We start from the raw sequence: 26,757 nt of genomic DNA, 5'->3' as shown, positions 1-26,757 counted from the left end.
ATTAATTCAAATTGAGTATTGCATGGACGACCTTCCTAACACAATTTACTCTATTCCGTAATGTCATATTTTGAATCTTAAACTTTGCTTAATGTATATAATATATCATTTCATTTAATGTTGGATATGAGACTTGAATATGATGGGTTTTGACTCGATCACATAAGATTAGATTATTTTTTGAAAAACGAGTTCCGATCAAATTTTTTAATATCATTTTTTTTATTTAGGTAAGAATCGGGGCCATTTGAACTTAGAAGAGGGGAAATGGTAAGAGAGCCAAAGGTTGCCGGATCAATTTGGTAATTTTTTTTGTTCAGTAAATTAAATTTATTAATTAATCAATTGGGGCCATTACTAATTTTGAGTAAGAGAATGTATTACTAATCTCTTGTTATATCATAGCATTCATAAATGTGATATTTTGTTTGTGATTTATAGATTTTAGAGCATGTTGGGTGATATGCATGTTTTGTAGCTTGGATGATGAATTTGTAATATAAACTGATAAGTGATAAACTTCTTATAGTATGTATAAATTCACTTTGGGCAAAACCTGGATTATATTTTCTAAAACTATATCTATGATATCGTTACCAAGATTTGGGTATTGAAATCGAATGAATAATATTAATACTTTATGAATAGAGTGTCGATATTTCCCCTTATAAAAGTCATATTTTGCCCTACGAAGAACAATATGGATACCAGTCATCTGGTATCGATATTCAAACCCATAAATATCATGTTCACCCAAAAATCACCATAAACTCATCTTATATACTTGTTTTAAGTCTTAAGGTGATTATTAAAGCTTCTGGAAGTATTAAGGAATCATAAAACATCATTTTCATACATTTACGAATGTAGGATTTTATGTTACGAATCAAATTTATAAAATTTCAAGAGTTGACGAAAATAAATTTTCAATTGAAAATGTCAAGATACATAAAAAAAAATTGAAACTTCTAGAAAAGACTACCTCACCCAGTCCCCTTTCAGTTCATCCCAACTTAGCTCTAAATCTCGTAAAAGACATGAAGAACTCAATCTAAGACGCTTTATTGAACTCAACTTCGAACATCATTTTCTTCAAATTTTTTAAATATTTTTAAGCAAGTCTATCTTTAATTTTCTAAAAAGTTATCGTTAAATCTCAAAAGTTTCGAAAATTTTAGTTAAACTCTTAAATTTATTTGAAAAATTGTCAATACCAACTGAAGTGATAGGTTAAAATTTGCTCAGTGACTTACATTTTATATTTTTGGACATTTTTCACTAATAAAGATGGTGATATATGTCATCATCTTATTAAATGATATTAATTTATTATATAAAATATCACGTCATATTATTGTATAACGCACCAACAATTGAGTAATATTTTTGTTATAAATTGATAGGTTAGAAATTGTGATATTCCCTTTTTAAACTTCAAAAATATAAAAAATAAACTTACCCGAATTTGAATGACGGTTGCTGTGTACTTGAAAAAATAGCTTTATTAGACTAAAAAATAGTTTCATGTATTCGTTCAGCATTTGCTGCTTTTGTTTGGGGCCGGGAACAAAACAAACAAATATATCAACTTTAAATAGAAAGAGCAATCGTCGACAGCAGGGTTCAAACCTGCGCGGGCAAAGCCCAACAGATTTCAAGTCTGTCTCCTTAACCACCCGGACATATCGACGTAGATGCCTGCGGTTCAAGAGTAGGTATTTATAAACAGTATATGATTTAAGAATGAAATGAATTACTATTCGTTGGTGATAAATTGTACCATAGTTAATTATAATACCATATATTATCATTTTCTTCCCCAATCAAACTGAAAACATGGTACTAATTACTCAACTTTCACTTACAACACAACAAACTGATGTCCAACACTAACAATAACATCGATTATAAAGTTACGGTATCCATAAATTCTTGGTCCATTGCCAAAGCCTCCAATGTCTCTGCTGACAAGCTTGCTTCAATGCCGATACTTCCCTCTTCTGCTCCACTGAAGAGTGTAATCTTTCCATCAAATTTTGTTCTCCGGCCCACTTCTTACTGCAATCGGCATTCCCCATCCAAAATCATTACCATATATATTAAACCCAGGGGAACTACTTGTGATCGTAATGTTGCTTGTAAGAAGTGGGATTTTGGATGGTTGCTAGAAACTCTGCCAGCAAGCCCTCAATTGCTCTGGATGGGGAAACCAACGTCGAAAAACAGGGAGCTTCGATAAGCTAATCGAACCCTTGGAAATTTCCGACCAAGAATTCATGATATGACGAACGATGTCCCACCCATCACAGGCAACCGATGAATATACCGTCTGCAAGATCTGTTACTTGTACTCCAAGTAAAGGGTTCCTAGTGCCCTCAAAGTTCTGGAGCCCGTTCAAAGGGAAGAACGAGTGAACGATATGAAGAACATAAACAGGTTTAACATTGTCAGAAACTGTTACTCCATCAGCTGCTGCATGTACGAGCAAAGCTCCGACGTTGTTTCAGTCGATGAAAAAGGAAACGGTGTCATCGTCGTGCTCGATGGTTGCTAGTCGACCTGGCGGGAAGTAGTGTAGAGTGTCGATAAAGTACATGTTTAGTACCTAAATTATTATTCTTATTCCATTTTGGTACTCAAATTTTATTTTTTTAAATCATACCTAACATTTAGTTTATGTTTTAAATTGGTACTCTTTCATTAAAAATTTAACAAAACAATTGACGTGGCATTTTATTATTATTTCAGTAATGACATAACATTATCTTATGAGGACACTTTAATATCACCGTTAATTTTTTAATGAAAGGGTACAAAATTGAAACATAAAATAAATATTAGGTATAATTTTCTTAAAAATTAATAATTTAGATATTAAACGCCGTTTATAGCAATGGAGGATGCACTAAGCCCCTATAGGGGCCAAATGCATCCCTATTATTTTAGAAAAATGGTTAAATTCAGTTTAATGTGTTAAGGAGAAAAGAAAAAAAATATAATTTTACATACCTATTATTAAAAAAAAAGAAAATTAAAATTTTGACCTTATTCTTAAATTTTTGGATCCCGTGGTTTATAGTTTACCTTAAATACAAGGGAGGCTTTAATACATTTTACGAAGCCAACGGCTGTAGGAAAGGCTGTTTTGGCGTGAGAAGAAGATAACAGCTCACTCGATGTTTCATGAAGATAGAACCCGGCAGTGGAGAGAGAATAAAAAAGAGTTCCACTTGTATTAAAAGCTATGGGAGCTTAGGGTTAAGGTTGTTCAAACTGTTGGTTCGATTATTGGTCGAACTAGTAGTTTTTAAAATTGATTTAATTTAATTTTTTTAACAGTTAACCGAATCGAATAAAATTTGATTTTAATTTGAATTTAATACAATTATTTTTTTATTTGTGTTAAAATTTAATAGGTATTGACTATTTAATAGGTCTAGATGGTTAAAAAATAGGTGGGTATTAACTCTTAATGGGTTTGATTTTAAAATATGTATTTAATATATATAATATTTAATATTTTCGGTTAATTAACTAATTTTAAACCAAATTGATCGTTAACCGAATATTAAAAATTTTAACCATTCATCGATCGAACTAATTTTGATAGCCAACTGTTTAACCGAACTAATTTGGTTCCACTATTTAAGGGAAATGACACGAAAGCCATCATGAAGAGAAGAACAGAGTAAGAATTTAGGGTAATTATTTGACTATAAAGCAATATTGATTTAATTAATAACTTGAACTTGATAAATCTATGGTCGGAATATGAAGCTGTTTTACTTCTTTTGGATCTTTTCGCAAACAGTACTTTCGTTTTCATTCTCTCGTTTATCAAAGTTTTCGGAGTTTTATATCTTTCGATCAACTATAGTTACTTGTCATAATCACCACATGTTATACCAACTAAATCTATTATTTATTTTATCAGCACGGCCAGAAGCCAGAAGTAAGAGAAACTACGGTTGGGTGCAAACCTCGTTAAAAATCTCCTAGCCTAAATGGTGGGAAAAAGAGTACCTGCACCCTAAGCAAAGAAAATGCGACAACACAATGCTCGATGAAAGGAGAATCGACAAGCAAAAGGACCACCACCACCGGCTCCCAAAAAGGAGCAGCAACACCAAAAATAATACAACTGCCTGTGCGGAACCAGCCCCAAATTCAATTACCACCAAGCCTTGAAAGCACTTAACCGCGACTGACCGTTTCCAGCTAACCAATAAGCCAACGAGCTATCCGAATGCATCAAAAGTTTGAATTGAACCGATTTAAAAACAATAATTCTCTCACCGGTTTCTTTAAACAGTGGCCACCATCTCAATGGACGGGAAATTGGATTGCAAATCCAATGAAAGACAATTTAGAAAAAAGTTCCACGATCAGATTTTCCGAACCAGACCAGCCAGCTTCGAAGAACACATCCAGGGCCAATTTAATACCAGAAATAATAGCATAATCTGCATTCAAAACCAACACCGGGCCGAAAAATAAAGCTCTCAACTCACCACTCAAAGATTGAAGCACTCCCCCACACCCTCCGCTCCCACCCGAAGCCACGTCAACAACTCGAAAAGCCATAGCATCCGACTTAAACTCCTACTAAATCTATTATTTGAAAGTCAAATTTATTTAGCCTGCCAACATACAAATAACCATCATCACCCTGGACCTAACACTAGTATTAAAGGTCTGTATATAGGGGATCTTTCTCTCTTACACACAATTATTCATCATCTTCATCTCATATATTCTCTCTTTCCCTCAATAGAACTATGGAACGTAATTTTATGTTCAAATCAAAATGAATAAATCGTCAAAAGTCGTCACAATCGCATTTCTCCTATCAACCTAACCTAATGAAAAACACATACTATAATATAACTTTTTGTCAAGTTAATGTGTTTATAAATCTCAGCAGTGGTAAGTTTAACAGGTGATACTCGAATTACTGTATAAAGTAAGTTTAATATATTATGTTAGCTATAGTCAGTTATGGTTATTATTGAGTCAGTAAATGGTAGTTAGGCTATTGTAATGGACTGAAAGCAGACTACGTAAAGCAAATACAGTAGGGTATGGTGATAGTAACTTATTCAGTGACTTTTTTTACTAATAAAGATATAATGTGTATCGTTTTATTAGTAGATGATGTTAATTTATTAAAAAAAATGTCAAATATTATATATCAATATGTTAACGGTTAGATAATCATTTTATTATAAATCGATAATATTAGAAAACGCAATTTAACTTTAGCGGTGAAAAAATAAATTTATCTCAATTTAATGATTGTTGGTTTAGTTTACTTAAAAATAGCTTTATTAGATAAAAATGTTTCATTTATTCATTCACCATTTGTCGCTTTTGTTTGGGACCTGGAACAAAACAAACATATATATGAATTTTGATTATCAAGACTCGTCGACAGCAGGATTCGAACTTGCGCGGGCGTAGCCGAACAGATTTCAAGACCGTCTCCTTGACCACTCGGACATATCAACATAAATACGAGTCAGAGTAATTTAATATTAAATAATGTAAGATAAAATGAGATGAATTACTATTCGGTAGAATTAAGGAACTCTTTTGATTTTGAGCAAAGTAGCTGCAAGGTGGATGATATCCAATCTCATGAATAGTTACGAATTTAAAAATATTTTTAGGATGAATACAATTTTTTAATGATAATAATTGAATTTCATTAACGAAAATAATGGATGGAATCATAATAATAACGCACTCGAGCAGAGAGAAAAGTTGGCACAATAATCACAAAAAAATTCATATATAAAATAAAAATATTAAACTCACAAATACAAAAAAAATAAAAGAACTCAGTTACTTTCATAAAAACTCTGTCTCTGTCAGACGAGACGCTTTACAAAGTGATAAAGGGTGGTAAGCGAATCAAACTATCTAGCAGGCTACTTCGCTACACAATTTTGAATATATCAACAAACAACATTTACCAAAGAGGGATCTGATTATATGTGACCACCAACATGTCAATCAAGAAACAAATATCGTGAGAGACTTTATGCAAGCACCAAAACGACCGCAAAAGAAAAAGTACCAAAAGCCATAAGGAATGTGTCATAATAGCAGAGAAAAAACATGTCACAAGAACATAATAATGTCAAAATGAGAGAGATTCTTATTCAAAATTAAAAAATACTCCAGAAAATAAGAAAACAAAGGACCTAGTATAAAAAGAAAAAGAAAAATAATAATCACTGACGATTGACAACTAATATTAAAATTGATATTGTCGCCTTGTAAACAATATATATATATATATATAATGAATGCAAATAAAATGTTAGGATAGACACAACCAATAAAATATATAATTAAATAAAAAAATTAGATTTTAAGATAAACACTTACCCCTAACTCAGAGGAAAACCACCATTAAGAGGTGCAGACAGTTTTACCAAAAGGGGAGGAAGAAGTATGAATTTTGGACATATATATGTTTGTCTTGTTTGAAAAGAGGAATATGAATCTATGATATAATTATGTGCAGGGATGAAACTAAAAATTTATTAAAGCATGTGTTAAAATATTTTTATTTTTATAAATATCACTTTTTTTAATTGAGGGGTTGGTGAATTTTTCTTTACTTATTTTTTAAAATATATTTTTTCAATATTAATTCATACTTTAAAAAATAATTGGGGTGAGAGACATTCCTCTTGACCCCATAAAGGTATGCCCATGCTTTTGTGATTATATAGCGATATTAATTTATAGAAGTTTACAAAGAATCTATTGAGTGATCTCAATGGTTAAGGAAGTGTCATTTTTCTTAAAAGTCTCGAATTTGAGCATTTATATCTGTATTATGTTGTCAATGACTAAAAAAATTTATGAACAATACTATTTATAATTACATCATACTATTAAAAATTATAAAGAAGTTGAATCCTTAATTAGTAAAAAGTCCCTAAAGTTAATTGACACATGGCAGTGCTTGATTGCAGCATTTGATCCAGTGGATTGGGCGCTTCATTTCCAACCCAGGAACCCATGCTCAATCCTCCCCAAACACATTTCATCTCCAATTTATTTTCAGACCAAACAGGTGGTGATCATCTGATTGGATTGAAAATAAATTTAATTAAATAAATTAAAATTAATAAAAAAAATTATACTCAGGTGCTGACACGTGTTAATTGTGACACATGTCACGATCATATGTTGACATGTGTCACCTCCTGATTAAAGAGTTAATTTATTAAATTAAATTAAAATTAGGATAATTTGATTGATTTTACAAGTTTTGAGGATCAAATATGTAATTACAACATATTAATTGTCATGACAACACTCTCGTTAAATGTTAAATGAAGGTGACTTGATTGAAATCACTTAAATAGTTATATAGTCATATTAACAAAATTAAAAGTATAAAGGTCATATAGACAACAACCCTATAATTAAACGGACACTTGAATAGTTTACCCTATATTTTATTTGCATTATCCAACATAAAGATCCAAGGCACAATCATGTTTTTTACGTAAAGCAAACGTGCTCACTAGTTTCAATCATCATAAAACGGTGATAATCACAAGTAGAACATATGAAAAGGATTATCTATGTTTTCAACCATCTATACAATGTTTTGTATAATGTTTGAATAATTTTAAATTTTGGAATGTTAATTTAGATTAATATAGTAAAACCCTAAATTTTTTTAGGTTTCTCTCACGTCGTTTCAACTTTTTTTGTTTTGTTTAGTTGACGGTGACATCAGTTTTAGTATTGATTGTCAACCGACTGTATTCCTTGATTTTCCTTTATTTTCTTATATTACATCTTTAATTTACCTTTATTTTTTAGTTTTTAATAACTTTGCCTTTGCGTCGTGTTTTTCTTCATCTTTATAACTCAGTTCTCTCTGTCTTTTAGTACATTTTCGATGTTATTTATAGGTCACATTATTCTCATTTAATATTTTTCTCAGGGTTTGATTTGATGACGACTCAATGATCAAGATAACGTTTATTTGTTATCATGTTCATCTTCCTTGTTTTGAACCATTGAATTGGATATGCGATTGTGTTCGTGGATAGTTTTCTCATGTCGCTCGACTCTGATATGCGATTTTCAATGGTCTTTTAGTAGTTTTGATTCATTTTTATGGATCGTTTGTCAATGCAATCAGATCTATTCATATCTATCTTTGTTTGGGTTTTTAATATTTTTCTTATTTGGCCATTATATGATCTCAAGTGACTAATTTATTGTGTCAATGATATAAGAAAATATCTTAAATATATATTAAATTTGTGATTATGAAAATATCTTATTTGGTCATTTGCTCATTATTCTCATTTTATTTTTTTCTCAGGGTTGAATTTGATGTCACTTCAATGATCAAGATAGTGTTTATTTGTTATCATGGACGATCGAATTGGATATGTGATTGTATTCGTGGATAATTTTTTCATGTCGCTCGACTCTAATATGCAATTTTAAGTTATCTTTCAGTAGTTTTGATTATTTTTTGTGGATCGTTTGTCAATGCAATCATATTTATTCGTATTTATTTTTGTTTGAGTTTTTCATTGGGTTTTTTTTATCATTTTAGTTATTTGGTCATTGTATAATCTCAAATAACTAATTTATTGTGTCAATGAGTATAAGAAAATATCCTAATTATATATTCAATTTGCGATTATGAAAGTAAACATTTATTGTAATTCTATTTTTTAATATAATTATTTCTTTTTATTTTTTAAATTGACTTTAAAACCTAATTAATGTTGGACTCCTTAATAAGATAGGAATCAAATTAGTCTTCAAATATGATGAGTGCGTACTCTCTCGTAATAGTGATTATATTGGAAAAACATATTTGCAATAAACCATAAATTATTGAATTAAATCGCATTTATTATTGAGATGGTCAAAACTGTCAAAATACAATAAATGGTTTAATTAATGAGAGAAATAATCTGTTGTTTTCCTTATCAATACACAACTGCCATTCGCCACCAATTTTAGTTGCTTGTAATAATTATTGTTTCATTCTTTTTAAGGAAACACTCAACCACTTATTGAGGGGATGTTCTTCTTAAAGAATGATTGTTATTTCCTCATTTCCTTTCATCCAATAAAATGATGATATATATCATCATTTTATTAAATAATTAAATTTATTAAATTATTTTAAATTGAAATAAAGACTAAATTTATATAATTTTCAAATATTGATAGTTTATTGAATTATTTCAAATTAGGATTAAATCGATATAATATGTAAGTTTTGAAGATTAATATTATTATTGTATCATGTCACATCACTATTTTATTAAGTTAATGGTAAAAATTAATGATCAATGGCCATAGTCGATTCAGTGTTCTTTGATCCATTGACCCACGTGTGAAGAAATTTCCTAAAAAATAAAGCATGGCTAGTTTCTTGAGACTTTTTAAAGTATCAGACAACGATCATTTAAACTCGTTCCTACTAAGATCAAGTGGGATTAACTCGGTATATTGTGTGTTAAAAAAAACAATTGTATCATGTGTTATCGAGCTCAATCGATACAATTTGATTTACCATGTTGTCTTTTCGAACATAAAATCTCAAAAAATTTCATGCCGGTACTATCACATGGATTCACCGAGAAATCCCATGAAATGATGTACGACGATGGCATAATCATTGATATCATGGAGATGAATGTTTTTCGAACTATTTTAACATCTTGTTAAGAGATGCTTTTATGTAATTAATATTGTGTCAAGTTAAGTCATGAATGTAGTTTTTTTAGTTTCAAACTTAGAGTTTTTGTTTGGAAAGAAGTCTTTAACGTGACTCGTTAATTTTTTTAACGACAGTGATTATAATAAAAATGAATTAAATGTTCATGATTGTATTATAAGTTTCAAAAGTTTGATTACTAAAATATAAGTTTCTTAAAATTCAGTGAACAATCAAATAGTTTTTTTCTATTATCTATTAACTGAGACGACAAAACAAACATATAATATATTAAAAATAAAAAATTAAATATCTTGAGTAGTGTTGGATATTAGTATTAAAACAATAATGAGCAAACGCGTGAGCATTTTTTTTGCCCTTCTTATTCCAATTATTCGTCTTGATTAATTCGGATCAATCTGTGTTGCACACCTAGTATTGATGGATGGGTCTCTTAGCAGGAATTTTCTGCATACACAATGACTCAAACTCGAGACCTTACTTAAGCGATATCAAACTGCTTACCACTTTAACCAACTCCTCTTGATTGTGAGCAATCTTATTTAAATATATCATAATAAATAAGATTTATTATTTAATACGCATATAATATCTAATTTATTTTATATAATTTATTTATTTTAATATAAAATCTCAAAGTATAAAACCCTAATCTCTAAATATAAAAATTTAATTAAAATGGGACCAAATCAGGTCATGAAATCTACATATTGGGGGGGAATATTTATGATAGTATATTTTTTTAAACGTGGTAATTAATTAGAGATAATTAAAAGATATTAAATTTGAAATAAATAATAAAAACAACTTTAAATAAAAGAGATGGTTAACAATTTCAAAGAGAATTAGTCCACATTCTTTCAGTGTTTAGAATATCATGCTAAAACCTAATGCATGACTAATCCATCAAAACAACTCAGCGGTAAAAATGAATATTGTTATCTTTACAGGTTCTGTGTTCGAGTTGTTTTGTATTAAGGTGTGTGTGCATTGTAAATAGATTAAAATATTCTGACCAGATACTACGTTAGAGTTTATGATTATAGATTTTAGAATTTATGATTTAAAATATATATTTAAGATTTAAGTTTTAGGATTTATAATTTAATATCATCCGAATATATCATAACGTTGAACTAAACATACTTGTGTAACTTAATTTCTAGACATTTATGCATTAAATAATTTTCCTTAAAGATTAAGATATTTTTAGTTCATGAAATAAACGATTATTTTTGTGGATAGAATTCTCAGAATATAACACAACTTAACACATTGTTAGGAATATTATTTTGATTATTTTATAGGAATGTAAGATTATATTATCTGAATGAAAAATATAATATTATATGGAAGTAAAATCTATCAAATTAATAATATAACTTACTAAATATTAAGTTTTTTGTAAAAAAGAATTCGGGTTCGAAATAGATCGAGATTTTTAAGGATGAGATTTGATTGGGCCAGTTTGAGTTTAGGGTGAAAACCCACCTTGAGGTAATATTACAATTTTTTTCCATTATATTTAGGAATAATTACAACAATATTTCTCTCTATATTATCATTTTTCAAGTAAATTCTTATTTTATCTAATAAAAATAATATATATATATGGATCAGGTCAAATGTAGATTTTTACCTTAAAAGTTAGGTCGGATAAAGTCATTTTATAATTGGGTTGTGTATAGTGCATATGGATGAGTTTAATTTTCAAGCTAAGTTCAGATGGGTCAAAAACCTGAACTGACTCATAATTATCCCTAGTGCAACTTAAGTGTTTTATATTTTTTATATATACATACATGGACAAACACAAGATTTTATGTTAGTGTATGAATGTATAAGATTATATTAAAATTTTAAGAGGGATTAAATTATAAAATTTCAAATAAAATGATAAAATATAAAATATATAAATTATATGAAAATTTAAAAATTATAAAAATATGATTGACCCTTAATACTCCGGTCCATCCGTGTGTGTATATATATACTTGAAATATAAATAAACATTCTTGTAATGAGGTTGTCATTCACATTGAAATAATTGGAATATTAAAAGCAATATTCTTTCTTGTTATTACCCTTCCAAATTCCAATAATGAGGTTGTCGTTCATATTGAAATAATTGGAATATTTCATTCTTTATTATTTAAATGTTTGAGATCCAGTCCAGTAACATATGAAAAATAAATTGAAAGAAAATGTGAATCTAGAACAAGGGGAAATTGCATAGAATTTCGTGAGAGGATCATTGTGAAAGGTTTATTAGATTGATGGACCAATAAACAAAAAAAAAAATCCTCACCACATTCATCAACGTGGTAGGGAAGGGATGTTATGGAACTTCAATAATTCCATGTTATTCATACAATATATTAGATTTGCTCCCTCATGACATGTTCATGGGTTGGGGTTAGAATATGAATTTCAATTCCCGGATCGAGTCGAATATTTGAATCTTAATTTCTTTTTTTAAATCGGATTTAAATTTCGACTTGACCTATAAATATTTATCCTAATCAAGTTACTATTTAGTGTATTTTTAATTTTTTATTCATGTTATGCCCATCTACCAAAATTAGCATTCAATAAAAATACAAATTTTAAAAATATAATTTTATTATTATTGGAATTTGAATTGAATCAATTTAAATTTATTATTGAACCGATATAATTTATAATAATATTACTAAAAATATTATTCAATGATTATAAATTAGGATAAATTACACTAGTTATCATTAAAAATTGGATTAATTTCTTTTTTTGTCATTGAAATTTTAAAAGTTATATTTTAGTTCTTGTTGATTTGTAACAAAACGATCATGAATCACTAACAATCATATTTAAGTAAAAAAAAAAAAATTGATCAACAATCTCTAGAGCTAATGATTACAAATCTCTCATTGACATATTCACTCTCCTTAGAATGGATTTAATACTCATTAAGAGTAAAATTCTTCTTTCACCTCTCATAAATAGTAATTATTCGGAAAAAATTGATTTGACATTTTTGAATGATTTGATAATGATGGACCTATTGATCATTTAATTACTCTATTCGTTATATTAAATGTCTCTTTTTATTTTTAAAATTATCACATTTAAAATATCTTATTAGAAAAGTCAACAAATAAATAATATTTATATTTTTATTACTATTATATGTCACACTTTTTATATCCATCAAAATAAATCTATCAAATTTATTAATCATTTTTTTGGGATAATTTTATTATTTCTCTTAATCAAATATATCTCTTAAAACTATATCAATGATTAATATGAGATAAATTATGGGACGTGATGAATATCATTTAAAAGAAAATATAAATTACCCTAACTCTTATATTTTAATGACGGTTACAAAATAAATATTTAACACTGTAATATTGAAAACGTTAAATATCTATTTTTAGGCGCTTAAAATTTTACAATAAGTATAATGTTCACACTGAACAGTAAAAAGGGGAATAAAAGTTTTTTTTTTGGGGCTAAAGGGGACAGCTTGGAACCAGAAGCTTTTCGAAAATAAAAAAATGCCAACAATGGTGACAAAGACACGCCCTCTTTCGAAAGAAAGAAGAATTCCAGAAAGCCATTATAATTCAGCTGAGTTTCCTTTTTGCTGCCGGCCCCCCACTTTTTTCTTCTTTTTTCTTTGGGTTTTGTTCTTTCTAATGCTCATTTGCTCACTTTCTTTCAAAACCAAGTTTTTTAGCCATACCCAGTTTCAGATTTTTCTTCTTTTGAACTGAACTCTGACAATGGCTACGGCAAGCTCTGGTTTGAGACCAGCTCAAAGGGCTGAAAGGCAAAGAATTTCTCAGCAACAACAGGGTCTTCTCCATGGTGGGAATTCGTTAACGAGAAGTTTAATTAATGGGCAAAACTCTGTTCGTTCAAAAGACAACGCTAAACCTCTTCCTTCTCCTCCTCCTAGACGTTCAGTTACTCCACATTCTCGTTCTCACTCTAGGGACTTTGATGATGAAAATGGTTATTTGCCCCCTCCCCCCTCTTTCTTCCTTCTATTTCACTTCATTTTGTGCATGGAATTTCAGTTTTTTTACTTGCTTCTGTTCGAAGGACTGAATTTGTGGAGGAAGTTTGTGTTTTGCTTACTTTATTCTTGAGTTTCATATTGCCTTTTTTGGAATGATAATAATAATAAATGACTGGTTATTTTGTTTGTTTTTCTTATGCTTGTTGGATCTCGGTTTTCGTCTCTTATAACCGTAGTTTCATTGTCAAAATCACAAAGTAGGGGAAGATATTTGAAACTCTTTTTTGTTTGTTTGGAAGAACAAATAATGTAAATGAAGCCAGGCTTAATAGAGCAAGTACCTGTTTATTGAAGGGGCTGAACATGCTACTGATTGTAATCTGATTAAAGTACCTTTCTGAAATGTCCTTGATTTTTGAACTTGATTCATAGATCCTGGAAGGGTGAGAGTTGCTGTAAGACTTCGACCAAGAAATGCCGAAGATCTTTCAGAAGCTGATTTTGCTGACTGTGTTGAATTGCAACCTGAGGTAATTTTTCCGTCTATCAACAAATTCACAAGGCTTTTTTCATGTTGTTGTAAATTGTCGAAGCATGTTTACTTTCTGGTTCCTAGTATGATTCATGGTTTTATCATAACTAAGTTGATCCTGCAGCACTTCTCTTGCTTTTGCATTATTATTGGCTTTCCTTGTAGGGCAGCCTCTGGAATCATAGATTCATGGAATTCACAAGGCTTTTTTCATGTGTTGTAAATTGTCGAAGCATGTTACTTTCTGGTTCCTAGTATGATTCATGGTTTTATCATAACTAAGTTGATCCTGCAGCACTTCTCTTGCTTTTGCATTATTATTGGCTTTCCTTGTAGGGCAGCCTCTGGAATCATAGATTCATGGTTAATTTATTTGTATTTTTTGTGCAATGTAGCTAAAGCGGTTGAAGTTGCGCAAAAACAACTGGAATTCGGAATCTTACAAATTCGATGAAGTCTTCACAGAAACTGCTTCTCAGAAGCGTGTTTATGAAGTTGTAGCAAAACCTGTGGTCGAGGTGAGTGTGAAACGTCTAAAGTGGAGTTTTTTTTCTCTTCGGCTTGTGGAATTTCTCAGATGATATCAATTCTGTTGATTAGTACCTATTGCATGTTCGTTCGTCAATGCCCCCTTCATGCTTGTTGCTTAACACCCCTAACAATGTGTGCATTTTCATCTTGAAATTGATCATTACGAAGCTACTCCTCCTTAGATTGTTTAGTTTCAAGTATGTTTTGATGTTTAGTATTTTTGGTTGTGTTTATATGTTTTTGCAGAGTGTATTGAGTGGTTATAATGGGACAGTTATGGCCTATGGTCAAACAGGCACCGGCAAGACTTTTACACTTGGAAGACTTGGTAAAGATGATGCATCTGAACGTGGTATTATGGTTAGAGCTGTTGAGGACATACTGTCCAACATATCTCTTGCTGATACTGTGGAAGTCTCCTATTTGCAGGTAAGGTTCACATTTGCATTATTTGTCTTGGATTTTGATCATTTATAGGTACTTGTCTCATGATTGTTGACTAACTTTACTGTCAAGGCGTGTTTTCTTCCTCGACCTAGCTAATGTAATATTTTGGTTTGAATTACATTGTATGTTTTATCTCCTTTATAGGCATGGTTGGTTTTGTTGTTTTGGCTTTTGAGTTAAATTTTAGCTGTATGGAAATTTTGCATAAAGGAAATAAACAAATACTTGTGATATATCTTAGAATTTTTAGTCAATTTCTGTCTGCAATTATTTTAAAAATCCGTTCATAAACTGAAAACGCGAATTCCGGATGATGATCTATCTTTTTTATTTTGTGTTTTAACTCTTAATCTAGTTGTATATGGAATCTATTCAAGATCTGCTTGCACCAGAAAAGACAAATATCCCTATTAATGAGGACCCCAAGACTGGTGAAGTGTCATTGTCTGGTGCTGTTACAGTTAAGGTGCGAGATCTAGATCATTTTCTACAGCTACTGCAAATTGGTGAGGCTAATCGTCATGTAGCTAATACAAATCTAAATACCGAATCTTCACGTAGCCATGCAATTCTTATGGTAAGCATGCATTAGAAGTCGGTACTGTGAAAACATTGTTAGGAAAAAAAAAGGTTTAAAAAGGATCCTGAACTCATTTTTCTTGTAGGTTTATATCCGGAGGTCTGTCCCCGAAATAGTGGAAGATGATATTAGTTCTCAAGATATGAAAACAAAAAGCAATATTCCTCTGGTTAGGAAAAGCAAGTTGCTAATCGTCGATCTTGCAGGTTCTGAAAGATTAGACAAATCTGGTATGTTCTTGATGGTTGGTATTTACATTAGGGGACTACATGTATACTTCAAACACACATTAACTTTTTTGTTTTATTTTTACAGTTTTATAATCTGGTTATGCACATGTTCTTTGAGGAGTAAAAGTTTTATATTAGCGGTTTCCCATATGGAAAATTATCTAATTCACCATCATTGGCATTTAAATCTCCAGTCTCCACCATCCGGGTTAGCAGGACAATACATGTTCTTGAAAACGATATTAAAAATATAATGTAACAGAGAAAAGAAAAAGTAACACTTGATAGTTTTTTAATCCTGCTTAGTTTAAAAATTCCAATAGCCGTTTGTGGAAAATGGACTCTTCCAACATATCTTGTTTCTTTGAATGTTAAATAACTAAAATTTGGAGCATAATATTATCAAATCATCCTTCAAAAAACTTGCATAACTGTTTATCCATGTTGTAGGCAGTGAAGGAATATTGCTTGAAGAGGCTAAGTTCATTAATCTCTCTCTTACATCGCTGGGAAAATGCATAAACGCATTAGCTGAGAACAGTCCACATATACCTACAAGAGATTCTAAACTTACAAGGTTGCTTCGTGATTCTTTCGGAGGTTAGTTTATAACGCTTCACACACTGACATAATGTTTCAACTTTTTCTTACCGGACTGCCATCATTTATATATATATAGATATATGCTTGTTCATTTTATCTTCTAATATTCTTATGAGATTCATTTGTAAATGAATAGGCTCTGCAAGGACTTCACTTATAATAACAATAGGGCCATCTTCACGACATCATGCAGAGACCACTAGCACAATAATGTTTGGACAGCGGGTGAGTATATGAAGAATATTACGGTTTAAAGGTGGAAAATTCTTCACTTCAATACATGCAAACTCATTGATTAACTATAAACAAACCATTCTTTCCCCCTCTTTGTTCCTTTTATAAACAAACCATTAACGTAGATGAAAAAATGCATTACATTATCTTTTTCATTAGGCAGCCTAATATCTTGTTTTTGCAGGCTATGAAAATTGTAAACATGGTAAAGCTTAAAGAAGAGTTCGATTATGAAAGTTTATGCCGGAAGCTTGAGACTCAAGTAGACCATCTTACTGCAGAAATCGATAGGGAACAGAAATTGAGGGAGAAGGAGAAATATGATTTGCAAAAACAACTGCAGGATTGTCATAATTCTTTTAATGAGACGAGAAAGAATCTAGTCACTAGGTCTGAGGTAGTTCGTGTTCCTGCTTTACTTTTCTAATTGATAGTAACACTCGATCTTAAATTTGATTCTCTGGCTTTTTTAACATTTTATCTTTTAAATTCACAATATTATCGTCTTGTGTTTGAATCTGATATGCATCCAAATGCCTGTATGATTCTCTCTTCTTTTCTTCCTTTTTTTTTTTTGTTAAGAACAATCTACTTTTTAATATTTTTTTACAGTTTTTAGAGAAGGAAAATACTCGCTTGGAGTTGGACCTTAAAGAGATTTTAGCTGAATTAAACTGCCAGAAAGACCAGAACTCTTTGTTGCAAGATAAAATAGCAGATTTGGAAATGAATTTAAAACAGAACAAGGTAAATTGTCTTTGATAAATATTTTTTATGGCTGTTTTCCTATGTATTTTTAAGGTTATATGATTCAAGTGAGGCTCTACAGTGTTTGGTTAAATAAACCAAGTTTTTTTTGCCGGTAGCATTCCTGTGAATCTCCTAGGCTTATAAATCATTCTCAGAATTTTATGGCCTTTTAGAGTAGCCCTTCTTCGACATTGTACCAAGAATCATGATCAATAATTGGGTACAAACAGCTTTGATTTAAGAATGAATCATGATTATACTGTCCCATACATGATACATAAATATATATGTCCGTGTATATATATTGTGTGTGAAAGTTCACTCTACATTAATTCCAAGGATGCAAATGGACAGTTGAGCTAAATATGTTACGGTGTTCTTTGTATATATTTCAATTATCCTGAAATCGAGAGTATTTATGTTTCTCTTTTGATTGTTAGTAGCAACATCAGCTTGAAAATTCTACATACCAGAAAGTCCTGGCTGATACCACTCAGATGTATGAGAAAAAGATAGCCGAGTTGATCGAGCAGCTACAAGTCGAGCGAGCCAAGTCCGGAAGTGTTCGAGAACAGTTAGATGCGATGAAAAAGCTTTCAGATGACCATAAAAAATTAATACAGGTTAGTGGTCTGTCCGTTGATTATCGGAAACGGTCAGTGGTCCTCACTTCTTTGTGTTGATTATTATTGTTTTGTTTTCACTGATTCCTTGAGTTGTATTTTGCAATATTATATGTAAACCCTGTTATATATTCTTATTGCTTGTAGCAACATGAGATGGAGAATTCTAAATATCAGAAGGCTCTAGCTGACACTACTCAAATGTATGAAAAGAAACTAATGGAGTTAACTAAGCAATTAGAAGACGAGCACACCAGGTTTGAAGGTGCACAAGAACAATTGGATTTAGCAAACATGCTGCTAACAGATTATCAAAACTCGATGCAGGTTAAGCTTTCTGCCACTAATGAAATGTGAAAGATATTATCTGATCGCATTAACCCTTCCTGGCCCTGCTTCTATTTTACTTAATTCTTTTTTATCATGTGTTCTTTTGACAATTATTTAAGTCTTTGCCTACATAGATAACGTTTTCCAGACATGGAAAAAATTGGGAATATGTCTACTGAATACGGTAGAGAGGATATTCATTTTCCATGGAATAAGTTTTTCCTACAATATCTTCTGGAAGATACTTCTAAGAGTTTTTCCTAACTGCTAGGCAGTGTAGTGGCCTTGTAAATGCAAATGGTTGCATAAGGTTTATTCCCCGATAAACCACACAACGAAATCCCATACCTTCGAATGTGGGATCCAAATTCCATACCCTTGCAATTAGATAGGTATCAGTTATTAGACAACATAGATTCGCATGTCGATTTGATTTTAGCCCTATGAGAGAACCTGATACTCAATGCCATAGCTAATTGCACGAATTTATCTCGTTGTCTTTGTTCCATATTTGTATTACAAAAGCTGTATTCACTTTTTGAGCAGTTACATATTCCTGAAGCCCTTTCCTTCCATTATTGAGCTTGCAGATAACTTACCTGCTTTCTTAGAAGTGGTTCTGTGTCTGAAATCTTTATGCCCTATTCTCTTATTTTTCCTGATTCCAGGGGCTGGAAGAATCCAGTGAACTGAGATTGAAGTTAGAAGAAATGTATCGGCTTCATGAATCTACTGTAAATGAACTACAATCCCTGAAAGCAGAACTTAAAGATCAGATTCAAGAGAAGGTATGGTTGGTGTGCTTGCATTTGCAGTATGCATATGCCTGCATGCATAACTTCTAGTTCAAGTGTTATGGACTACTTGCATCTACCAGTTCCGAATTAATAGGCACTCTCACTGTGAGTGGCAACCTGAAGTTCAACCCTTAATGCTATTTTCTCCCAAATAAATTGCTTTTTGTAGGAAGCTATTTGTGAAAAGTTCAACGACATGCAAGAAAAACTGTCAGCAGAAGAGAAACGGAGGAAGACTGTTGAGTATGAGCTCATAAATCTTAAAAAAAGTACACCCGAATGTGATAAAGATTTCGAGGTAAGTTGTTTGTACACTTTTGATATCACATTCATTGTTATTTCTTTATAGCTTATACTATCAAGTTTATCAGGATAAGAAGTCATACATGAAGGAAAATGCCCGAGGAACTTCAGTGCTTGGGACCTCAGCAAGCTTAAATAGGTCGGGCACATTAAGGGCCACACAATCTTCTCAGAGGGCTACAATTGCAAAAATATGTGAAGAAGGCAAGATTCCGCTGTAATAAAATCATATATCATCAAAATATTTCTCCTAATCGACGAGCAATCTTGATTTACATGTATATCGGTTCTTAAATTCAGTCGGGCTTCAAAAGATAATACAATTGTTAACCTCTGAAGACACAGATGTGCAAATCCATGCTGTGAAAGTGATAGCCAATCTTGCTGCTGAAGGTGGAGAACTATATCCCTACTGATTGGATATGAATAAATTGTTGCATTCGTTCTTTTTCGCCTTGTTTTGATAATCTCCGCATGCTTTGTTCCTTATGTGCTTTGAAAGTTAAAATCATCTCTCAGGTTGAATGATTGGTATTGGTTGTGGTCTTGTATTCTGCAGATGCTAACCAGGAGACGATTGTGGAGGAAGGCGGTTTAGATGCTCTGCTTACAATGTTGAGATCATCTCAAAATGCTACCATACTTAGAGTGGCTTCCGGAGCCATCGCTAATTTGGCAATGAATGGTAATTGTAACTTTCAATCTTCCTTTTTCATATTTTTCACTCTGAATCTGGCTGATGGTCATCTATGATGAATTCGAATCGATCTTTTTTCCATTTTCCAAATGATTCTTAGAGATGAATCAAGGCCTAATAGTGAGCAAAGGAGGTGCTCAGTTACTAGCAAAGACAGCTTCTGAAAAAGATGATCCACAAACTCTTAGAATCGTAGCCGGGGCACTTGCTAATTTATGTGGAAATGGTATGCCTTTTTTCCATTTTTATTCAAAGGAACCATTTTATTCAAATTGTAGTTCACTTCTACTACAGAATCCTTTGCTTAGATCGATAAATCTTATCAAAACGTAGTTAAATCGTCATTTCGGTTTATGTTCATTTCGGATGTGTTCATTGCTCAACAGAAAAATTACACGCAATGCTAAAAGAAGATGGAGGAATCAAGGCATTGCTGGGAATGGTTAGATCAGGGAATAGTGATGTGGTTGCACAGGTTGCTAGAGGACTGGCTAACTATGCTAAATGTGAATCCCGAGCAATAGTTCAAGGTTCAGCCATGACTATGAAGTTTGATAGCGTGCGTAAATTATCGTCTTTATTCATGATTCTAATGAACATCAGTTTCTGCAGGACATCACAAAGGCCGTTCATTTCTAATGGAAGAGTGTGCACTTGAATGGTTAATTGCCAACTGTAACATCGCATCGGCTTCAATCCGACGTCACGTCGAGCTGGCCCTTTGTCATTTGGCTCAAAATGGTAAGCAAAGTTCTAGGGTTGAGAATTCTATCCAGGGAAACATTTTGACTCGGTGAATTTGCAAGAAGATAGATTGGCTTCACATGCTTAGTGAAATGGCAAGAATTATAAACTATAGGTGTTAAAATTTAATCTGTTGACTCTTGCAGAGGACAATGCCAAGGACTTTCTATCGAGTGGAGGATTACGAGAGCTTCAACGGATATCAATGGAATCAAGTCGAGAGGATATCCGTGATTTGGCAAAGAAGATGCTGAAATCAAACACTGTGTTTCAGGGCGAGATGCGTTCAGGATGGCACTAAGATGCACATACATTGTGTGGCCATACAATTTGTTTATGTATCTGTAAGTAACAAGACCTTCAATTGATGTAGTTGCTTTCCCCTTGAATTCATTTATAATATCATATAACACAAGTTAATCGTCAGTTCGATTTTAAAATTCGAAAAAAGCTAAACAAACTCCTTGAACATGAAGAACCAATCATATCTGTTGATCTTAAACCTTAAAACTGAAATAAATAAACTCCTAGCAAGTCTTAAAACATTTATCAGCAAAGGGTTGTTGTGCGAAAGAACTTTCAGAGCTTTCCACCTCGATCAATAGAATCAACTATTATTTAACATTGTGGCTCGCAAGTTGAAGCTCACTTGCAGGGAAAAGGTTGAGATTTAGCATCATTATGGAGATTCTTAGGGGTAATACATCGGTTAAAATAGAACTAAACTGCGAAAAGAGAATAAGGAACTTACGTATGCGATAGTTTAATGACATTTTTGTTATCGGGATGACTTGAGCTTGCCTTGGTTCCCTTTGTCAACAATTGGGACTTCGATTATACGGCACAGTATTTCTTCTGTAAAGAGGGCTTCTTGCCCCAACCTACAAGGGAAAATACCATGCCAGGCAGTAGCAGGTTCTAGGGTTAATAGGCTTGGCTCTGGCTGCCCTCAATGGCTCCGAAACCTTTCAAAAACTTCACCTAAACAAATCAAAGTATTTGAATCACATTTTTGAGGTGTCAAATAACTCTTAAACATATAGAGCTAAGAAGAGGAAATGTTGAGCACAGGCTTAGCTTCTATTCAACTATAAAAACAGTGTAATTCAGTGAAAATTCAACACGGGATTCGTATGAAATAGACCTTTAACATGTATTTGGATACAGGTATGTTTCCTTGTTGCTCTAACACACATCCAACAAATATTTTGATGCGGGTATGAGAATATGGCCCCCAAAGATCAATTTGTGGAAAAACTACAAAAAAGAAAAAAATTGAACATAGCTTTGTATATACATACTCGTATTCGACGTTGACACTTGAGTTTAAGCAACATAGGTCTAAAGCATCTAGTCAACAACAATAGACTTTGTGACCTAGTAAATACAAAAAGGAAAAAGCAATGTCAATAACAAATCATAAATAGCATAATTGGAATGAAGATTACATGATTGATGAGACCCTTATTTCAGAGTGGATCAGTTGCCAAAGTAGCATTCGGTATATTCGAAAACACATTGTATAAACCTGCATGAAATATGTAAACCAACAGGTAATATCTTCCGTCAGAAAACTTATGATGACCACTAAATAAGCCAACCGAATACTTGTTGACCTTTTGAGAAGAGAATACAAACAACGAATATGCCAGTGGTGTTCATAGCCTGTGTACCTTACAATGTTATGCACCATGCTAGACACAAAATGCATCCTGGAATTTGACAGGCTAACTTTCTCAACTTAGACGATGCAATTAACTAGAACTTTGAGCCCTGAGAGAAGAGAATAAAGCATAGGATTATCAAATGCGAAACATCGTTAGAAACATGACAACAAATTCATCAAGAAAGGGACTTACCTTTTAAGTGAGAAGTCCTTGTATTGATCGACAGGCTATCCATGTTGAATGCTATTTTGAAACAAGAAAAATACATTACATGCAACACTGAATATAAATTCAGAACTGTAGGGCATCTCATTCAAAGTTAAAATGGTATAAAAATTCCAGGAATTGTTTACAGGACTTTTATTTGTAAATTATGTATAAACTAATGTAAATTTTCTAACAAGAAATATAGAATCTATGGTTAAGTCTGAGTTTGAACATTTGCAAGAAGCCGGGTGAGTTTGCTTAGAGTTTCACGAGCAGATACGGTATCAGGATGATCCTCACCACAGATTGAAGTTCTAATAAAAATAGCTTTCCTAATTAGGTCATCTCCTATGTCAAATTGCCCCCCTCTTAGCATTAACTTGGCCCTAGTTTCAAGCACAGTGGCTCTCGACAATGCCAGCTCCTGCCAAAGAGATGGATTTAATTGAGCATTAGTTTGGATGGGCCTCCAACAAAGTGATTTGTCCAACCACTTCTTGACTGGGGTAACAAATGCCTGGTCTGCCACCTCCAACGCATTGGTGCATAGCTGGAGGAGCTCAAGAGCAGCACTGCACCTAGAGAATGTAATGAAAGTCCGAATTGCAAGTGGCAAAATCACTTCTTTAACAAGGTATAACAATTCCGACACCTTGAGCTCAACAACTATGGGATCGTTAGCAAATCCAAATAGCAAGAAACATGCTGCCCACATATGTTCCAAGTGGAGGGATAGTGACCCACGACTAACAACAGCTTGAACCATGGCATGTGCAAAACTGGTAGCTCCTCTCTCTCGAGCATAAACCTTGATGAGCTCATTGAAAGTGATATAACCTTCCTTGGTACTGCTTCGTGCAATATTAAATCTCAACAACATAGAAGATGCTTCTGCTTCTGATCTCTTGGAGTATGATGAAGAAAAACCACATGACAAGGAATGCAACAATTTCCTCCAAAAGCAGGTTCTTTTACGTTTCTCGGGTACCTTCCGAGCAGCTAGGGCTAAAAGGGAAACTGGAATGGAAGCAGGTGCAAACCAACCACTCACTAGGACCATTCTTGTTGCTAAGCTCCTTGGTCTGTCAGCATTATCAAATATCCAAAAACATACCTCAAAGAGTTGCAGAAGGAAAGTGTTTTTCCTCAACGAGTGAGCTTCCCTACCACTCCATGAAATGTCTCTCAAGGGCATCCTATTGATAGTATCCAGTAGTTTGATTGGATTTATCGGTATCTCAGATAGGATGGCACCTACAATTGCAAGGCCCAAAGTTAGCCTTCCAACTTTCTCCTCGATGACCCTTAGCGCATCAATCTCAGCAATTGGGTAGTCTTTCGCACTTACCTGCATTAAAGACATTGCCTCTGCTGCAGACAAAGTATGAGAGTTTTAAAGGTTCTAAATTCATCACATGAGGGAGACGAGTAGATATCAGAATGTGGGTCTCTCCTCCAAAACGGGGAAGAAGATCCATTATGAGCTTGTGATCCCACCAGTCCTTTTCACTCTCTAAATTATCAATCACCACCAGAAAAGGTATGTTTCTCATTAGCTCTTTCCGGACTCTAGAAATGGCAACCTCTTCCTGCTCTTCGAAGCTTTTCATCTTGCTTTTGTCCATGCAATTTTTGACCCTAATGTCAACCTCCAAAAGAGAACGGAGGTTTAGATAATTCTGCCTGATATACCGGCTTTCCCCTCCTATCCATAGAACCATCTTATATCTTTGATGATATCTGTAGGCAAATTCCAGAAGAAGTTCTGTCTTCCCTATTCCTGATTCACCAGTTACACAGGCAATGCCCTTTCCATAAACAATTTTCGTTGACTTCTTTCTACGTGAATTCCATCCACCACCTTTAGGTTTTTGATAGTGTTTCCTATCAGTGCTTTGCATCTCAATCTCCTTTTCCGACTCTTTCCAGATGACTGGTTCTTTACCCTTCCTACTGCCACTCTCCCACTGTCGTTCCCCGAGTCTTACCTCCACTGAACTGCCTTTGCTCCAGCCAACTGTCAGATTCTTTCTCTTTGATCGAGCTTTGAGCTCAAAATAATCTCTTTCTGATTCTCCGCTAATGTCACCAAAAAGTATAAACTCTAGCTCTGATAATTCTTTCTTCCGGCCAATAAACTTCTCATTTTCGAGGAAACGGGAATTCCTCTTTATCTACCTTTTCTCTCCACTTCATCACTTGCTCTACAACACTTCGTCTTCCTAACCGCATTGCCAAAAGTGTAACAGCTCGTAATATGCAGTCTCTCCAATTACCATCTGCAGCTTCCAGTTTCCATTCATCGACTCGAAAGAGGCCATTAACAGCTTCTTTCCACTCCTTCTCCAACCCCCCATACAAAAACCATAATTCACCCCCGTGTTTTTCCCACAGTTCTCCCCTCTTTTCAACTATATCCCGGACGAGACAATCACCAGAACTCAGGTCAAAATAGATTGGGACTAAAATCTTCTTGCTAGAAAAAAATCTAAGCTCTTCAATAGTATACGGATTCTTGAAAGACTTCCTTGTTAAAATTACAACCCCCAAGGAAGAAACATCCATTGCCTTCTCAATAAGTACATGCTTACGGGAACTCCGAAATCGAGCTCTATCAGATATAAAACAACTCATCCCTTGCGCTTCCAACTCAGCACGGAGCCAATTTGCAAATCTCAGTAAGGAAGGTTTCCGACCATGCAAACCTAGGTAAATGTCATAGCTTTTATGTCTGTTAGAAGACAGTGATATTGGAACCGGGGAAAATGACATATCATGGCTTCTCATATGCTTTCTGTGCTTCGCTATAAGGTCATAATAACCGTTGTCACAGACATGACCATAACTAGGTAGGTTGTCATTGGAGACAACGTGGTCAAATTTCTGGAAATCACTCGAAATACAAGCAGTAGGTTTCAATGATACATCCGACAAATTGAACCGAGCATTTTCAAGGCATTCAAGTCCTCGAATCCCGGAACTGGAACTTGGAGGATCAGCAGTTTGATTAATGCTATCACATTGAGCATCAGACCTTGTTGATTCCGAAAATTGACAAGTTGATGATCTAGGAGAGAAGAACGGTGATTGATTCGCAGAAAAGAATACCGACGATGACGATGACATATTTCTAGAGGTCGTCACCGGTAGCGACTGCAACCCGCCGCTATCTTCTTGGAGGTCCATATTTACACCACTTCCCATCTCCATTAGGTAAATCCCATGAATGTAATCAAGGAATGGGAAGCCACTCTGAGATTAAAGGAATGAAATTAAATCATTAACAGTATTACCATAGGAAGACCTGCAATTAAAATTTATCCAAAAACTGAACCATTTATCCATATCAATGATGTTTTATTTAAGAACTAAAAAATAAAATTCAACTTTCAGAGATAGAAAAAGAAGCAAAATATACGTATTACAACCTAAAGTCTCAAAAAAGAAAATTACAACAATCATATATCTAAACTCATGAAAACAAAGAACAAATAGGACCCAAGGTCTAAAAATTTTTGAAAGAACTGACTGTAGCATAATCTCTACACCTTTACAGATCTAAAGAAGCTATTAAATATACAAAGAAAGTTATGATATGAAGACCCACTTCTGAATTTAATAGAATAAAATAACATTTCCATGGAAAATTCAGATCTGAGGAACTTACTTGGCTTCAAACTATGGTGCCAAAGAAATCAAAAAACACAAATTCAACTTCAAAAGACTGCAA

At 32.9% G+C, this 26,757-nt stretch overlaps 1 protein-coding gene, 1 non-coding gene and 1 pseudogene across 2 annotated transcripts; 1 reads left to right on the top strand and 2 right to left on the bottom strand.

The window, feature by feature from the left end:
- Positions 1-1,608: 1,608 nt before the first annotated feature.
- On the bottom strand, positions 1,609-1,690 carry TRNAS-UGA. The gene has a single exon. It is a non-coding gene; the product is annotated as a tRNA-Ser (tRNA).
- An 11,698-nt stretch (positions 1,691-13,388) lies between these two features.
- Positions 13,389-21,541, top strand: LOC120174508 (kinesin-like protein KIN-UC). Its single transcript, XM_039181325.1, has 21 exons — positions 13,389-13,745; positions 14,185-14,282; positions 14,680-14,802; positions 15,062-15,244; positions 15,618-15,839; positions 15,928-16,072; positions 16,523-16,672; positions 16,812-16,900; positions 17,094-17,306; positions 17,522-17,656; positions 18,103-18,282; positions 18,430-18,609; positions 19,281-19,400; positions 19,579-19,707; positions 19,781-19,916; positions 20,013-20,105; positions 20,272-20,397; positions 20,510-20,635; positions 20,796-20,939; positions 21,022-21,150; positions 21,300-21,541. Exons 1-21 carry the CDS (start codon positions 13,514-13,516, stop codon positions 21,452-21,454), a joined length of 3,108 nt encoding a protein of 1,035 aa, XP_039037256.1. The 5' UTR covers positions 13,389-13,513; the 3' UTR covers positions 21,455-21,541.
- Positions 21,542-23,241: 1,700 nt separating this feature from the next.
- Positions 23,242-26,757, bottom strand: LOC120174662 (annotated as a pseudogene).

This window comes from Hibiscus syriacus, unplaced genomic scaffold (genome assembly GCF_006381635.1).
Source record: "Hibiscus syriacus cultivar Baekdansim isolate YM2019G1 unplaced genomic scaffold, ASM638163v2 tig00112114_pilon, whole genome shotgun sequence".
In the NCBI taxonomy this organism is placed as follows: Eukaryota; Viridiplantae; Streptophyta; class Magnoliopsida; order Malvales; family Malvaceae; genus Hibiscus; species Hibiscus syriacus.
Note: the sequence above shows the minus strand (reverse complement) of the source record. Positions and strands in the feature narration are given on the sequence as shown.

Coding starts and splice junctions, on each gene's coding strand:
- LOC120174508 (XM_039181325.1), top strand. CDS start 13,514: ATGGCTACGGCAAGCTCTGGTTTGAGACCAGCTCAAAGGGCTGAAAGG. Junction 20,636..20,795: donor TGCTAATTTATGTGGAAATG/GTATGCCTTTTT, acceptor ATTGCTCAACAG/AAAAATTACACGCAATGCTA. Junction 20,940..21,021: donor ATCCCGAGCAATAGTTCAAG/GTTCAGCCATGA, acceptor CAGTTTCTGCAG/GACATCACAAAGGCCGTTCA.